The sequence below is a fragment of the Teleopsis dalmanni genome, chromosome 2 (assembly GCF_002237135.1).
Source record: "Teleopsis dalmanni isolate 2A chromosome 2, ASM223713v2, whole genome shotgun sequence".
In the NCBI taxonomy this organism is placed as follows: Eukaryota; Metazoa; Arthropoda; class Insecta; order Diptera; family Diopsidae; genus Teleopsis; species Teleopsis dalmanni.
Genome location: NC_051847.1, coordinates 192,403,916 through 192,421,404, shown reverse-complemented (window position 1 = coordinate 192,421,404; position 17,489 = coordinate 192,403,916). Strand labels below are relative to the sequence as shown.

The window sequence follows — 17,489 nt, the reverse complement described above, 5'->3', positions numbered from 1 at the left end:
TAAAATGGGCCATATTAATAACTCTTCATCACAATATTATTCTCTGGTTCAGATATCTTTACTATGAAAAAAAATTTAACATAAATTAGTTTATAAGTAACCTTCCATATTATATCATATATTTTCAAAAATATAAACTTAATCTTGTCATCTGATATATAAAATTACAAAATTTCTCTTTAAAATTCAAGTATAGCTGGTATTCTTTTATCTGTTGATAACATCAAGCACTACTGAAGTATATTTAAAAACAATTTTTGAAAAGGTAACCATTTTATTTATCACGATATCCGTAATATCTGCGTGCAAGGTAATTATATAAGTATTATCTGTGCGATGGCCGTACCATGAACGTGAAAAGAGGGGACTCAAAGAATTTGATTAATTAAATCAATTATCAATTTCAATAAGATTGAAGACTTTTCAAATCTTTTGCAAATTTATTTAAAATAATCGCTTTCCATATTTTTTTCTTTCCGATTACTAGTTACTATTGACACATATCATTTTGTTAGAAAAAGAGTAAAAATTAGTTGAGTTTTGTGATATCGATTTATGGTGAACTAATATCATGTTTTGAGGAGCCTTATTCTACTGAATGAGAAGTCCATTACCTCTATGTCAGAGGTAGTAATAATGCAAGTCTCTAATTTTGGAAAAAATACTTCTGCTTCTTTCAAAATAGCAGTGTGTTCTATACTAGCTAAACGTGATTTATTTATACCCCTATATTGATTAAAATCACCACCTAATTTCTCCTTCACAGTTATCGAGTCTGCCATAACTGGAAAATTCATAGGTTTTTGAGATAAAATTATTCTGATTAATTGGTATAGAAAGTGTGCATTTGACCGCCGAATTTGTTGCGAAACAATATGGGAACTTTAATTTTATTTTTATATTATTATTTCTTTCAGTATAGTTTTAATAAGACAATTTGATTTCAACCGGTTTAGTGCAGAGCATTGTTTAGTTTTCTTGTAGCGTTATTATCTTCTACAAATAAGGGGACTCATGGGTCTTTATCTGGCTACGCCCATAAACTTTCTTAGTGAATTATTATTTTGTTATGTATACTTTTGTTTTAAAAAAAAGATAATTTTTTATATACCTTGATTTCTCACAAATATATAGACATATACATAGATATATGTAATAAATATATATATTATTAAGTTGTTTAATTAAATTAAATAGTAGATCTTAAACAAATTCAATAATTTATTATAATTTTTTTATCACAGAGAAGGCACGAGAACCTTTTAACAGGAATATAGACATTGTAGCGAAAAACAACACTGTCTGTATGCAACTCAACTTATAATTAAACTAAAGATATATTTTTCCTGAAAAAGGTATGAAAAAAATTAATTATTCTTATATAATTTGTTATTATAAAATTATAATTTATATATTGTTATAAGATATTAGCGTTATTCTACAGCTCAACTTGTATAATATCCTAAATTATGGCATGATTCCGATTTCCCAGAATCGCCTCTTTGACGACAGTTTTTTAGACACTGTTGTGAACAAAGTAGAATCAATATGGCTGACCCTACAAAATTTCTCTATACGGGAAATCAGCATCGTGCCGTAATAAAAATTTTACAAAACAAAAAGACAACACACCTCAATCTAAAAGTATTAAAGCTGAAGACAACACAGTGCGTTTACACTATAGCAATTATCTCGCGCCAATTAACATAATTTTCTATATAAAATCCTTGCAATTGTGCTCAAGAATTTCTATCAAAAAATACATTTTTTGTTTAAAATGTTAGAAATTTAGTTAAAAAATACTGATTTTAAATAAATTGGTAAGCAATACATGTAACAGTATTGTTTTAGCCGTCATATAGTACACAGAAAAAAGAAATTATGTATCATTTACATATCATTTATCCAAATAATTAAATCACTTATTTGAGTTTCTTATTTTTTAAACAAAAAAAAAAGCGAATAATTATTTAAAAAAAAAATCGTTTTAAATAAGATTTTTCTTTTTTTGTCTTATGAATAAATTCAAATAGAAAATACATTATTGAGATATTTAAATCTTTAATTTTTAACCAGGTGAATTTTTGAGCTTACTATACAACTGTTGCTGATAACGCCAAATATTTATTATGTGTGGTTTTTGGAAACATTTCTCATATATGAACAATTAACCTAATAAATGTATCTTATGGCCACTTAAGATAAATATTTAACGTCATCCAGAACAGCTAATAACTAGTCAATATTTTATTTTTTTGTAAATTATGTTTTAACTTGCTAAATTGCAAAACAGAAACAACAAAGTTTTGGTCATCAATTAAAACATATAAACAAGAAAATAATTATATTGCTGAAAAAAGTTTTTAAGTTAAAACAATATATAACTAATTTATTAAAAATGTGTAAATAACAGTTTAAAATTTTTATTTTTTTGTCGTTTGGAAGACTTATTGCAATTAATATAGTAATATATAATATTATATATTAATGTAATGCATAATTTGTGTAATGTGTAATTACTATCCTTGTCCCAAATTTTTTGGATGTTTACATTTCACATATATTGAAAGTGAAACAGCGATTTTTGCGAAAAAAATACCTAGTATTAATATTTATTTTATATATTTTTAAGACAATTTATACTTAGAGAGTACATTCTCTTAATAAAATCTATTACAAGTTAATACAGTTTACATTTTCGAAGGATTTTGTATAAAAATTATGACTAAATGCTAAATGCGTTAATGTAACGCAATTTTGCAATACATTTTTGACATGACACTAATATGAAATTTTTTTAAATTTTTAGCGACTTTTAAGAACAAAGGTTCTAAAACTGATTCTAAAATTATTATCGTATAGCTGAACTGAAAAACTTGTGTTCAAATTCCAATAATAAACTTGTATTATCAAATTCCAATTATAACCCAGCTACGTATAAGCTGCTACTTTTGTGTAAGTATAAATTTGCAACTGTTTTGTTTTATCGAATTTAATATAATTTAAAATTGTTTACTATTTTTATAGCAAAATAAATAAATCATGAAATATTTATTCCCATTTACATTTTGTTTAAAGACAGATTCCAGAAAGTTTTAATTTAAATTAAAAATACAACACTGTTTTAATATCCACATTTATCTATTTCTTATGCACTCAGCAAGCAGTCATTTCTTTCAAGTTTTGAGTTCGAGCAAGCTGTGAACCGGTAAAATTACTTAACATATATAAAATAATTAAAATTGTATTTATGAAGTGAAAAAAGAAATTTGTTATTTATAATTAAATCTGTTTGTGTTTTGCGTGCTTTAAATTCTTTTTGTTTATAGAAATTTTCGAACGTTGCGTTTGTGGTCAAAAAGTCAATTACTCAATTGTTGGTACGCAGGTTTTCCTATTGGATAGAGTGCAAAAGAACTATAAACAGTCTCTGATTTGACAACGTAAGAAGAATAGACAACTTTGTTTCTTTTGACATTGTTGCATTTGCTTTTAAATCATTCATTTTAAAATAACTAGAATTTATAAATTTTTCTTGTTACACGAAATAGTATACAAAACAAAGTGTGCTGATCTGCCTTACAATAAAGCAAATTAAATTTTACAATATAGCAAATTCGCAACAAATTGTATACGCTACCGCGTATAAAGTAAAAAACCTTGAAATTTCCGCGAAATGCTATTGTAAAATGAAGATTTGTTAAAATTTAAGGATAGTTCAGACAACAGAATTTGTTTAAAAAAAATTGAATCTATCAAAATTTTCTATAAATTGTGTTAAATGAAAAATATTTTGTTTTTCATTGGAAGCAAAAAATTTAATTAAAATTTTCATTGTCCCATCTTGCAATTTTTCAAATGAATTCCGGCTGTCAAAAAAGTGTATTTGTTGCTGATTCATTTTAACAAACGCTGTCTGAATACGAAACGAATTTACAAAGACTGGTTGTACTTTTTACGCCTTTTTGCTTGTGCTGCTACAAAGAGTTTGGCATTCAATCGTTAAAGTTCGGTGAGGCAAGTCGGAACGATTGCAAGAATTAAATTCGTGTAGTCGTCAGTCCACAATAGCCAAGGAGGATTTTTTTCTTTTTTTGTTAAAAATATAATTTGTGCGTTGAATCACAAACACAGTAAAAATCAAAGTACGAAATGGCGTTAAAACGGATTAATAAGGTACGTTCCTTTTTTTGTTTAACTAAGAATTTAATGCATTTTATGAGACTCCAAAAAAAAATTTATGCAAGAGCTGCTAAAACGAAAAAAAAAAATGACGGGAAAATTGATCGAAAAATGGGCGACACTACAAAAAAAAATGTGCATATATTTTAATGAATTTAAACTAATTTTAAAATGTGTGTCTAAAGTGGAGCACTAAAGAAACTATTTGCAAAAATAAATGTGATATATTTTAGAAAAGTGTATAATCCCTTGATTACATGAAAAAAACCTGGAAGTGTCTATCATTAGAAAGTGTGGACTTTAGTGATACAAAGCATTTAGAATTTTCTAGAAATAGGTGTGTTGGAGATAGAGTACAAAATATAAAAAGTGAATTTCAAGTCAGAAAAGTATTTAATCATAATTTCTATATCAGATTTGGTATATACAAACTATCCGTCTGTGGAGTGAAGAAATTCAGTGTTGCTACATAACCCTACTTTTTGTACATATGTACACATACTTAATTTTGCAAAATATTTCAAAATTACGCTTTATATTTAATTCAATCTCTTTATGTATAGCATGTTTTTAATAACTTAGAAATATTTTTAATTTTTGTTAACACATTTGTTCCCGGAAAAGAAAATTTTCAGAAGTTTTGTTAAGAGAAAAAAGTAAGATGTATAAGGAAAAAAAAGAAGGAAACACTGAACGTCAGCGTCGCCGTTACCTTTCCACTTACACTCACACACATTTATATACATATATATATATGTATATATATGTGTATATATACACCCATGGTTAAATTTCGTTCTCGCAATTCGTAATGATTTTGTTTAATAGTCATCGCAGCGAACTGCGCTGCTTACCAATATGCCAGACAATCGCTGAGTAAATGAAGTATGCCCCTCATTAGCTCCCTTTTATCCATAAGCTTTGGAAAACGGCAATCTTTTGTTGCTGCTGCCTTTTCTAATCGGCGCCTTTACTTATTCGTTTCTCTCACACTAGTGCCGTTTTCGTAATTGTCGAATTCGTTAGCTTTTTTTTTTACCCGCACAGTAATCCCCCGTCTCTGTATTTTAACATAAAAAGTTTATTTTTTTCTGCTAAAATTCTTTTTGCACTTTATAAAATACTATGCGTAGTATTTGTCTCGTTCGCTATAACGTATAATGCTAATGGTGATATATTCGATTGAGTGCGGTTAGTTTCTGTATGCTACTGCTGTCTCATTTTTGCTACTTAGTTGCGTCCATTGACGTTGCTTGTTTTTAATATCTTTGATATATATGTATATATAATTTAGTGTTGTAAACCTTAGAGACTATTTACTGAAATTAATAATTAATAAATAATTAATAATTAACGTTTAGTTCTTCTAAACCTTTAGACAGTCAAATTTAAGGTTGTATAAGAAGTTATGGTCCATCAAACTTGAAGTATTAAATATATTTTGGCTGTCCGTAATCTTTATTTTTAACGCTACTTATACGTAGCATTGAAAAACAAACTTCTCCGTGTTATTGAAGGTTAAAACTTTATAAAATGCCAGTCAAGGGTTTAAAAATGGTTAAATTAAGAGTAAAATTGGCAAGAGCTAATGTACATCAAGCTCAATATATTTGTTATGAAGTTTGCAATATTAAACGGACATCATATTCTTGAGCACTACACTCTTCTAATTTGTCTAGTAGTACTACTGTCAATAATCAACGATTGGGGCAATAATAGATAATATGCAACTAAAAAATTAAAAACCATTTTAATACCATATGTAAAGAATACTGAGGGTATTTTGAAGCTTCACTTCAACTTGTATATTCAGAAACTTAATATTGTTGTTGTTTTAGTCCATAGTTGACAGGAGTTTTCAACACCCGAAACATCCCCACGAATTGAACTTCTTGCAGATGCCTGTGCAATAATTTATCTTAAATGTACTAATGCTTTTCCAATTCTTCAAAACCTTGGCCTTAAGAAGCAGAACATTTCTAGTATCTATTCAATGTGAAATGACTCTCTTAAGGTTAGATGTTAATATTGGAGTATCAGGTTCTTTGTTCTATTTCTCTGTCTAGATTTCTAGATCTACAACTATAACATCAAAGAGGTTTTAATTCTGATTTTAATATAAACTTAAATTTTATTGGCAATTTACCTGTTGAATTGATTGTTTGCATCTGTACTTATACCTTAAATATTTTTCTATTAAAATAATTTAAAGATAGCCTCTTGTATAAAATACAATTATACAACTGTTTTTTAAAATTAAATTGTTTTAAATAAAAATGAGTGAATATTATTTTGTTTAGGCAATAGCAAATACTGCAAGTTTGCCCTTGAAATAACTCAGCCATTATATTGTAGTTGCATAAAATTTTCAAAAGAAAATCTATTAAATTAGCACATGTAGGATATAAAACTTTTCATATTAATTATTAATTTGAAAAATCTGTTTGGATTAAAATTCATTGTAATTTAATAATATAAGCTTTGCTTATCAGTTTACATACACATTTCAGTTTTTGTCTTCTTGAAGAAGATGACTCATCTTACAATATCTAAATTACGTTGTTATATTGCAATAATAGTTTAACTATAAATAAATAACTTATAACTTATAATAGATAATTTAAAATAATATAACTGGTTTCTTACAAGTCTTCGTATCATAAAACAGTGTTTTTCTTTATAAATTATTTTACTAGAGGGTTTTTTTAACGCAGCTGGATTGAACTCATCATGTTATTCTCCTTGTCACATATACTGATTTTGATGGAACATTACAATAATATTTTAACAATTTTGTTAATATATTGTAATAGTTTTATTAAAATATTGTAGTAGTTTAATTAGAACATTTTTTTTATGATTATATATATAATTATTGTCGAGTCATGCTATATACTAGCATGGTCAATATGTTATCTTTTTTAATTATGTGGAGATTTATTTATACCATAACTTTAAAGCTAAACGGGAAAGATAGAGTTGCAGGGATTCAGAAATGGATCTTTGCATTACAAGGTTATTCTTTACATGACCAAGTGCAGCTCACTTATTCCAATAGGGACCCGAAAATCAAGTCGAAATCAGGTCTATTTGTATTACATCAACCAACTTTAACGAAATGACTTGAAAACAAACACATCTGCATTTCTATTGGGTTTTACGATTGGTATTTGGTGTTGCTGCTGTAGTATGAGTTGTGGTTAGGTTAATTGCAGATGGTAAGCAGTACTCAGTCGTTGTGACCGATTAACATTGACTTGTAAATACAATCAATTGCGGCATAATTGACAATTTTTTGTCCTACCATCTATGTTGATATTTCTTATTATTTTTCTCTCTTATCATAAATTGTTACATATATTTCTATATCTACTTCATTTTGTATTGTAATTTTAATCTATATTTGTTTTTTATTTTGTGGTATCCTAAGCATTTGTCACGATGACTAATAAAATCCCATTATTCATAGTACAGCAGATATAGGTCAGTACCATGGCACAGTATTAAACGGCTTAAACAATTCCATACAATACTGTTTTAATAAAAATCAAGTATCTTCGGTTTCCACTATCTCTAAATAATAAATTAAGTTATATTAAATAAGCAAGTAATTTATTATTGAAAAGTATGTGAACTTGACAAAATAATATTTTTAATTATCTTTTAAAATGTGTAGAACGTGTATGTGTCTGTATGCTTGTTTATATTTGAAAGATGAACACTTTAGTTGTATTAACGATATTAATAATGAGTTAAAAATTTTTTGATGAGTGTATGCAAATCTAATTATTATAATAGAACTTTCTTGGTTTTTTTGTAATTGGAAACGCAAAAAATATTTCAGTTCAATAGAACTGATACCAGTTCTTCTGACCAGTTCAGTAGTTTTGATACTAGTTCTATTTGCAGCTACGTTCACACTTTTAACCTAATCTTATTTAAACCCATGTCGGTATGATCTGAGTTGAAGTGGGTATTCATTTAAATATAATCAATCGTCCTCATTGATGACACAGCTTCTACAGTAGTTATTATATATTGTTGACTTGTGTTACTTGTAAATCATTGTGATAGTACTTGATTCTAGTAGGACCTTTATTAGCACCCACGTCGAATTACTTTATTTGATGTGATCGATCAATTGGACAACATACAATATATAATATAAAATAAATTTAAAAATATTTTTTTTTTGTTTTTGTTATGCGCTAAACAGAAACAGGGAGTACAAAGTTTGTTTTATAATTTTTTACTATTCCTCCCTAATTGATAATTGGCTGTAATATACATTTATGTAACATGGGGTTTTTGAAATCAGTGTCTTCATATAAACCACTGCCTTCCTACTGTCCGTGGCTTTCTTTTTTCAGTGTCTTCCTTTAAGTCAGTGTCTTTATATAGTTAGTGTCTCTTTATAAGCCAGGGAGTTCCTATTGTTAGTGGCTTTCTTTTTTCATTGTTTTTATGTAGTTAGTGTCTCTTTATAAGCCAGTGAGTTCCTATTGTTAGTGGCTTTCTTTTTTCATTGTCTTTTTATAATTAGTGTCTCCTTATAAGCCAGTGAGTTCCTATTGTTAGTGACTTTCTATAAATCAGTGTTTTTTTTCAGACTCTTCCTTTTTTCAGTGTTTTCTTTTTTTCAGTTTTTCCTTTTTTCAGTGTTTTATTTTTGTGTCTTCCTTTTTTCAGTGTTTTCTTTTTTTCAGTGTTTTCTTTTTTTTCAGTGTCTTTCTTTTTTTTCAGTGTGTTCCTTTTTTCAGGGTTTTCCTTTTTTCAGTCTCTTCCTTTTTTCAGTGTCTTCCTATACATCAGTTTATTCCTATAAGTTAGTATCTTTAAATATATCAGGTCTTTATATACGTTAGTGTTTTCGTAAATGTAAGTTTATTCCTATAAGTTAATGTCTTTTTAAACGTCAGTGCCTTAACATGCATCAGTGTCTTCCTATAAGTCAGTTTATTCCTATACCTCAGTGCCTTTTTATTGTCAGTGACTTTCTACACATCAGTGGCTTTCTATAAGTCAGTGTTTTTCTGTAAGTCAGTTTATTTCTATAAGTCAGTGTTTTCTAATAAGTCAGTTTATTTCTATAAGTCAGTGTTTTCTAATAAGTCAACGTCTTTCTATTAATCATAGTGTCTTCCTTTAAATCAGTATCCTTCTATTAGTCAGCGTATTTCTCTAAGTCAAGCGGCTTTCTTATAGTCAGTGTCCGGTGATTTATGCTGTTGGAATTAAGGTTACGGTGTAGGTATTTTGACTAGATGAGTCACGTGTATGAACATTTAGTTTTGGTAATTCTATAACTAAAAAGACAATTTTAGACAAAAAGAAAAATTCCAGTTATAACAAATTTTTGGAATAATATAAAATCAAATCAGGGACTTCCAGCTGCAGCATGTAAATATATAGTAATAATTGCTTATAAAATAATTATATATATTTTGGAATAAGAATCCGTAGCAAAGAATAAGTTCATTCTATTACAAAATATATTTATTTCCCCTAATGTAGAAGTATCTTTGAAAAATTTTTGTTTTCTTGAACTGACATGCCTGTGCGTTATTTTTATTTCCTTAATGTTTATCTATTTATTTTTAAATGAAAAATGTTGGAAAAAAATGATTTTTTCAAGTTTTCGTTGTGGCAGGCATATATGCCGGTGCTGTCAAACGCTTCACCTCTCCGAGCACTACGTCGACGAAGACGTCGGCGAATACTCAGCTTTAGTGGTGGTGTGTACTATATTGATAACGTTGATACTTTCGCTATCGTCACAACATTTTTGCTGAGGTTGTTTAAAATGTTGTTTGCAAAGACACTTTTTTCTTCTTCATCTTTCTTCAAGTATCTAAAAAAAGCGAGTTTTTAAAAATTGAATTTTGAGTACTAAAATATGTATTTTTGTATTGAAAATTTTTACGTTATTATTTTTACCTTAATTTTTCTGTTTTTGTATGTTTAATATAAAAAAGCGTGAAGCATTTGTGGAACTCAGAAACTGCAGACATTTCTGAAAATATCTATAGTAATGTTGTTGCTTATAAATTACAGAAACACCAAATTGTATCTTTTTCTTTTTTGAATTTATTTTTTGGTTTTAACTTCTCTGCTTTATTTTAATTTATTTTATTTTTTTGTTTCTTCTTTATGTACTGCGAATTTAAAGCGTTGCCAGAATTTAAAAAGGGCCAACGAACTCTACACACAAATCATTTCGGCTTCAATGCAAAATTATGTATGAGCGAGCACCTGTGTTCCATTCGGCCACTGTGCTCACACGTTGTTTTGATTCACATCTTTGCTGGTTTGTTGTGAAATTTTTGAATAAAATTTAATATTTCTACTTCCCAAATATTCTCTATCTATTTGTATAATGTGTAATACACATTAGACGTCATTTATTGGAGTTTCAACAAAAAAAAATGCATTAAATTTTTTTTATATATATATATATTAATTATAAAAAACTTTTATTAAACATATTTAATAATTATAGGAACTACAAGATCTTGGCAGAGATCCACCTGCACAATGTTCAGCTGGCCCGGTTGGAGATGACTGTGAGTAATTTAAATAAATATAGCTCCAAATATAACAATGGTAGTATCCACTACCAATAGATTTAAGTACATATAGCTTCAAATATAATAATAATAGTATCATCTACCAATAGGTATATATAGCTCCAAATATAATAACGGTAGTATCAACTACCAATAGATTTAAGTATATAAAATGAGTCATATGAGTTACTCTTTTAACTTAATTTATTGTTATTAATAATTTATTAATAATTAAATCAAATTAATGCTAATTGCCTCTATAATAGGTATATTTGAATTATTTGTATAAAATGTATTTTAATGAGTTTATTATATCACACACATGTGACGTAACAAGTTTATTTATAAACCATATGTATTTAACATTTTATTATGTTTACGTATCTTTTATAAATATAATGATGATTCAGACCTTTATTCACAAAAGATAGATAGTTATGTTAAGTAGTTTTATAAACTTATGTGTTAAACTGCGATTCAACAATTAATCAATTGGATTCTCTTTACTGAATAAATCAATACCGATTTATTATTGAAAGAAATTGGCAACACATCATATTTTGCCAGCTGTTTATTTGTTTACAAAACTATGTTTTTTTTTATTTTTACTTACGATTTGTTTTCATTTATTGTTTGTTTGGCATTCTTAGTGGACTTTATTATATATAAAAGTTGCATTACCAATGACATTTTTTTAAAATAATATTACGTTCCACTTTCATTTGCACTTATATTCCACATTAAAATGGAGTATGAACTAGATCATTTGTAATATCATGTTTCCACTGCAGTTAAAATTGCTTACGTTAAAGAAATTCAGGTTGATTTATGCATTTGAAATAGCTTTGTTGTTTACATTTTACATATAAAATGTGTAGCAAATTTTGATCATTTCTTTTATGGGAAATTTATTTTTAATGCTTGCATTCGATATTTTACGCCTTAAATCAGTTATATGAAAGCTCTTTGTATGTTAAATTATCCTTATTAGCTGCCTTAATGACCAAAACTTACTTAATGAGACCAGTAGAAACAAGTTCACCGTGGTGTTGTCATTGTTTCCTTCAGTGTTTATTAAACAAATTTTACTGAAACATTACTATTGTTATATATATATTCATATATTATCTTCTGGTGATCTTATGTTCCAAAAAGAATTAAAAAGTAACTTAACTCTTAAAAGCATTAAACCACTAAAATGCAGAACTAATAAATATATAGTTTTACGCACTCCGATTATATCGTTGTTATATATATCTTTATTCAAAATCCTCAGGTGGTTTTAAGTTGAAAAAAAAAATTAGTTAAGACTTTTTGGAAATAAAAATAAGAAATATTTTTAACTTTTATATATTATAAGATTGCTGATGTTATTATTTGGGTTACAGTAATTGTAATACAATCTTCTATCATTTATTTTGACAGATATTACTGACGCCAGTTTTTCAAAATTCTTTAATTAATACTAGTAGCACAAATTCAATATAGTGACTATATTTAATTATTCAAGATTATCATCACAACATTGAAATATTAATTTTTTTTAAATATAAATATAAAGATATATATCAATCGGATGCAATCATCCTCTTCTAGGTCTTGTTTTTCTTAACTTATTCGAAGTATCGAATATATAAAAAATAGTTTTTTTTAAACAATGACTGCATTCTTGGTTTAGCCTAAAAGATTTGTTTATATAATTAAATTACATAGCTAGCGTGCCATATCAGTTCTGATGATATTACAATATTTTTACCTGATAAGATCTACGCGTGATTCATCTTGTTTGTTACCGGTTTCCATTGGTATTTATAGTTACATCCAAAGTGTGCTATGTTGCTCCGCACAATCTTCCCTTCCTTCCGCATTGATTTACTTCTTCAGTGATCAATATATAATTGAAATGTATGTCAGAAAAGCAGAGAACAATTAATACTTATTACTCCATAGATGACATCCTCTCTATATATTGCTTTCCCAATTAAATCTTTTAAGTATTTTACTTAGTATGCTTTTGACTAGCATAAGCGTCTAATCTAAATTAATAATGAATTTGTCGTTCGAATAAAATGTAAAACTGCAATGATAAGTGTATAGTTTATGATTACATTATATCTCATATTACCGTCAATGATTACGGTAATTATGGTTTAGGCAGATATAGAACTAAAAGGTACACAAGTAAAATCAAAATGTTCAAAATTAGCAATTTAAAATGTTTAAAGAATTATATTATTTTGGACCACTGTCGGTAATTTGGTTGATTTTAGTAACAGATATCATACCATAATTGGTTGTTCGAATACTATTTTCCTCACAAGAAATTCGTATAGAACATCTATATCATCTATCCAGTTGAGCTAATACAGTTTTATAGATTTTTTGTTTTTTCTGATGAGTGTTCCTAAAAATATGTTTCTTCTTCTATAATTATTTTAGCGTCCTCAATAACTATTTTAGCGACCTTCTGCAATATAACGATGAAAGCTAATGGAACCTTATCTTACCTAATAATAAATTTTCACTATTAAGTACAATTTTACTTAAAATTCATTTAATCTTTCATTAGTTAAGTTTATATTTGTAACTCTACACTTTATCTTTTATTGTAAGTATATGCACTAAATTGCTATGTCATCTGTTCTTATCTTATATGCGGAGATTGTGTTAAGTTTGTGATTCAATGATATATAAATAATGCTTCTTATCATTTGTAGATTTTGTTTCGTTTCACTATTCTTTCTAATTAGGATTTAATATAAATATACTATTAGTTAAAATTCGAGTTATAACACAATAGAACTCATTGGGAGCAGTGAAGTGTATTTTCTACATCTTGTATCTAGTTTTTTTAATTAATATAATTGAAAAGTATTATTTAATTAATTGAGACAATTTTTTTTATTTAGATGTTGTATATATCGATTTGTCTTTTAGTTGGTTTTTTTTTTTCTAAATGACCTGCAAAATAATGTATCCACAATCTACCAATAATTTAAATAGAAAAGTATAAGGTTAGTGGATTTTATTTTAATAGCAGCAAGAGAGGGTGGTTTTAGTGTTTGCAATCAGCTGTTACCAAAAAGAAATTCCAATATTGGGTGGGTAATGTGTAATATTATACCTACTGTCATATGAGAAAAACAAAATGTCAAAAATAAACAAAAATTGAAGGGCGGGAAATACATAACAAAAATTATTTGATGTTTAGGTTTCTGTATTTAAAAAAGTATTTAATAGAATAAGGTTTTATTTATACTGAAATAACTTTAAATAATACCAGAGAACAAAGACAGAGAGAGATAGACAGAGAGCATGAGCAAGATATAACAATTATAAAAATAATATTCTTTAACAATTAAGATTAACTGTAATTTATTTTATGTAAAGGAATTTAATTTAAAAAGCAAAGTCACATTAGTTGAAATTGTTATAAAACCTCTTTTACTTCTAGAATTTAATTTAATAGAAATTGAAATAATTTCTAGCTCATAAGCAATCCTCATATTCGACTATTGTTTATGTATATTTTAATTTATTTATAATAGTTTAATTTCATTTTAAAAAATAAATATATGCCTGTTTACCATCTATGCCTGTTTACCATTTTAAATATATTGTAATTTAAAAATACTCATATATCTATTATTTGCAAATAAAACTAATTTAATTTATTCTTCTCTTTTTCAGTGTTTCACTGGCAGGCAACAATAATGGGACCGGTAATTACAAAATTAATTATATTAATATAACTATGTATTTACATTCTGCTTACTTATTCTAATACATAATAAATTGAGTATATATCTATTTTATACTACATTATGCTACATATAGTTGTAGGGTTTGATAATATTTGTTGCAGTTAGGAATAGTTTTTATAAAAAAAATTTCCGTATATATTATCTATAAATGAAACATATTATTGTATTAAAATGACTGTAATGTAACCATAACTACGTTGCAGTTCGTGTATACGTCTTCAACACTGTTAATATTCAATAGAAATTATAGATAGATGAAAAATAAATGTTTTGATAGAGGAATCTCTAATTTATATATTTAAATATGGTTTCGAATAAAAATCTTAAACATATATAACAGAATATATAAACATTTAGAGTTTTCTTTTATATTGTCTTTAGTGATTTAGATCAGTTGTGTTCCAACTGAATCACTGAATCTAGAATCAGAATTTTCTTACAGTGGTGTTTGTTAAAGTATTTACTTACTACTTAGTTTTCTTCCACAAACGTGCATCGTCCTTGTCCGTATAATGTAGAGTCGTCTGACGTAGAATCTTCACATAGCATCTTAGTATGGTCAAATATTAGATTATTTGCCTGTTAGAAAATCTGTCATGAAATGGGTTTTGTACGGTAATACACTAGCTTGCAATTTTTTAATTACAATTTACTAATGGATCTCTACTTTCACCTAATGTCGTGTTGTGCTATAACAACTCTTCCATATGAGTATATGATATACTTATGTATAATATACTCATTTTTAAATATAAGTTTTACGTAAGGCATCTACAGAACTTACAACAGTTTTTAAAGTTATTAAAACAATAATAAACTAAAATTTTTAATTTACAGAACAAAATAAAAGTCCCATCTACCACAAAAGAGTAACGTCATTTGATAATGAAATTAATATAATTACTCATGGTTTCTCTTCATTGAGACAACATTTCTATACCTGGAATCAGACTAGATTTAATTATTTCCAGACATTCGTCTCATTTTTATCCTAACTATTCCTATTTATATACATTTTCATATTCTTTAGTATACTTGCTTTTTAAAATCTGATAGGTTGCAACAACCACAACAAGAGACGTATCGTTACGTGATTTCAAGAGTAGCCGGTATTACGTTCTGAAGTTACTCGTCATTTCAGACAACGAAATGATACTCACACTTCCCAACAAAGACTGTAAAACTAATCTTACTTTCAATCTTTCTAAGTAGATGCTGTTACTGTTACAACGATTGTACGGGTACTTGAGGAATTAAGCGTATATAGTTGTATTATCAATCCAGGGTTGATTAAAATTTTTAGTATATAGCAATAAATCATGCATCTGTATGGTTAGCACTTTTTATTCAACTAATAGTTGGCAACAATTTTGATTATTTTCAGTCTAGGGTTTATTCAGATTATTGTTTATCGATATTTTGCAATAAATAAAATATTATTACGATTTACCTAATTTATTTACAAGTAATAATTGTTAAAAATGAAATGGTTAGGCCAATTTGTACTTAATTAATTGCTTTTTATTTTCTACTACAAATTATCTATTATTTTATTATATTACATTATTCAATTATTATAATCTAATTAATATATTCCATTAATATACTTTTTTATTGTTATACCATATTATATATTGTTGTTATTATATTAATATATTGTTCTATTATATTATTCTATTATTATATTATTCTACTATTATATTATTCTATTATTATATTATACTACTATTATATTATTTTATTCTATAACTATATTACTCTATTAATATATTATTCTATTATATTATTCTATAATTGTAGTACTCTATTATTATATTATTTTATTATTATATCCATTGTTAACTAATTTTTAAATTATGAATAATAAATAAACTAATCTTCCCATTGTTTTCTTTCTGTGTTTAGCCGGACAGTCCATATCAGGGAGGCGTATTCTTTTTAACTATTCACTTTCCAACAGATTACCCATTTAAGCCCCCTAAGGTGGCCTTTACAACGCGTATTTACCATCCAAATATCAATAGTAATGGATCTATTTGCCTCGATATATTACGTTCTCAATGGTCGCCAGCACTTACTATATCAAAAGGTAAATAACTATTTTTTCTCATATATACAGAACAATAATAATAATAATAACATATATAATTTTATATTATTTTCAGTTTTGCTGTCTATTTGCTCTCTTCTCTGTGATCCAAATCCAGATGATCCACTTGTTCCGGAGATTGCTAGAATATATAAGACCGACCGTGAAAAATATAATGAGTTAGCACGTGAATGGACACGAAAGTATGCTATGTGATGCGTTCTAGTATGCCTAATTGATCCGTCAAAATTATATAAAAACATCATAATTACTACAAACGTTTGCTGCTACAACATCCAAAGCAACCAACAAGAAATGCAGTTCTCCAACATGAAAAATTCTAATAGCAACACTAAAATTTTTTTCAACATAAGCAACATCGAAATGTTGAACAACAATTTGGTTAATTAAATTTATTACAAAAACAATATAAAATGAATGCAACAGTAAATTAATAAATAAAAAATAAATAAACCAACAAAAAAGTAAAAAAAAAACATCTAAAAATTAAGCAGAGAAAAATTTACAATAATTCAAAAAAAAAAAATATTTAAAAAAATTTAAAAAAAAAAATACAAAACCCAACAAACTTACTTATAATTACTACATTTATAATTAATATTATTATAAATTATAATTAAATATATTCTTCAGAAGAAAAAATAAAAAAAAGAGAAAAATGAGATAAGATCGCAATTGTGAAAATATAGCAAAATTGCAAACTTTCGACTCGACCATCAGTCAAGTATGGAACGTTTAGATTTATTTGTTTGTACCAAATTGAAAGTCTATTAAGGCTTTTATTATTTAGAGTTGGTACTTTCTGATTAGAGTTTCATTTTCGCACTTTGGATATCTGTTGAAATAAACGTTTCCAGAGTGAAAGAA

General features: G+C 26.8%; 1 protein-coding gene across 2 annotated transcripts; it reads left to right on the top strand.

The window, feature by feature from the left end:
* The first annotated feature begins 160 nt into the window (after nt 1-160).
* LOC119685152 (ubiquitin-conjugating enzyme E2-17 kDa) lies at nt 161-17,148 on the top strand. Of its 2 annotated transcripts, XM_038099363.1 has the most exons (10): nt 161-265; nt 1,245-1,355; nt 2,810-2,955; nt 3,161-3,208; nt 3,330-3,443; nt 3,882-4,176; nt 10,682-10,745; nt 14,439-14,470; nt 16,418-16,601; nt 16,678-17,148. In XM_038099363.1, the coding sequence occupies exons 6-10, from the start codon at nt 4,153-4,155 to the stop codon at nt 16,815-16,817; spliced, it is 444 nt and encodes a 147-aa protein (XP_037955291.1). In that variant the 5' UTR covers nt 161-265; nt 1,245-1,355; nt 2,810-2,955; nt 3,161-3,208; nt 3,330-3,443; nt 3,882-4,152; the 3' UTR covers nt 16,818-17,148. The 2 variants fall into 2 exon arrangements, with proteins under 2 accessions (XP_037955291.1, XP_037955292.1); XM_038099364.1 differs by lacking the exon at nt 3,161-3,208.
* The last annotated feature ends 341 nt before the right edge of the window (nt 17,149-17,489 follow it).

Bases quoted from the DNA above. Each gene is read 5' to 3' on its own strand.
- LOC119685152 (XM_038099364.1), top strand. From the start codon at position 4,153: ATGGCGTTAAAACGGATTAATAAG. The intron at 4,177-10,681 runs GTACGTTCCTTT...TAATAATTATAG, and splicing joins CGTTAAAACGGATTAATAAG to GAACTACAAGATCTTGGCAG. The intron at 14,471-16,417 runs GTAATTACAAAA...TTCTGTGTTTAG, and splicing joins AGGCAACAATAATGGGACCG to CCGGACAGTCCATATCAGGG.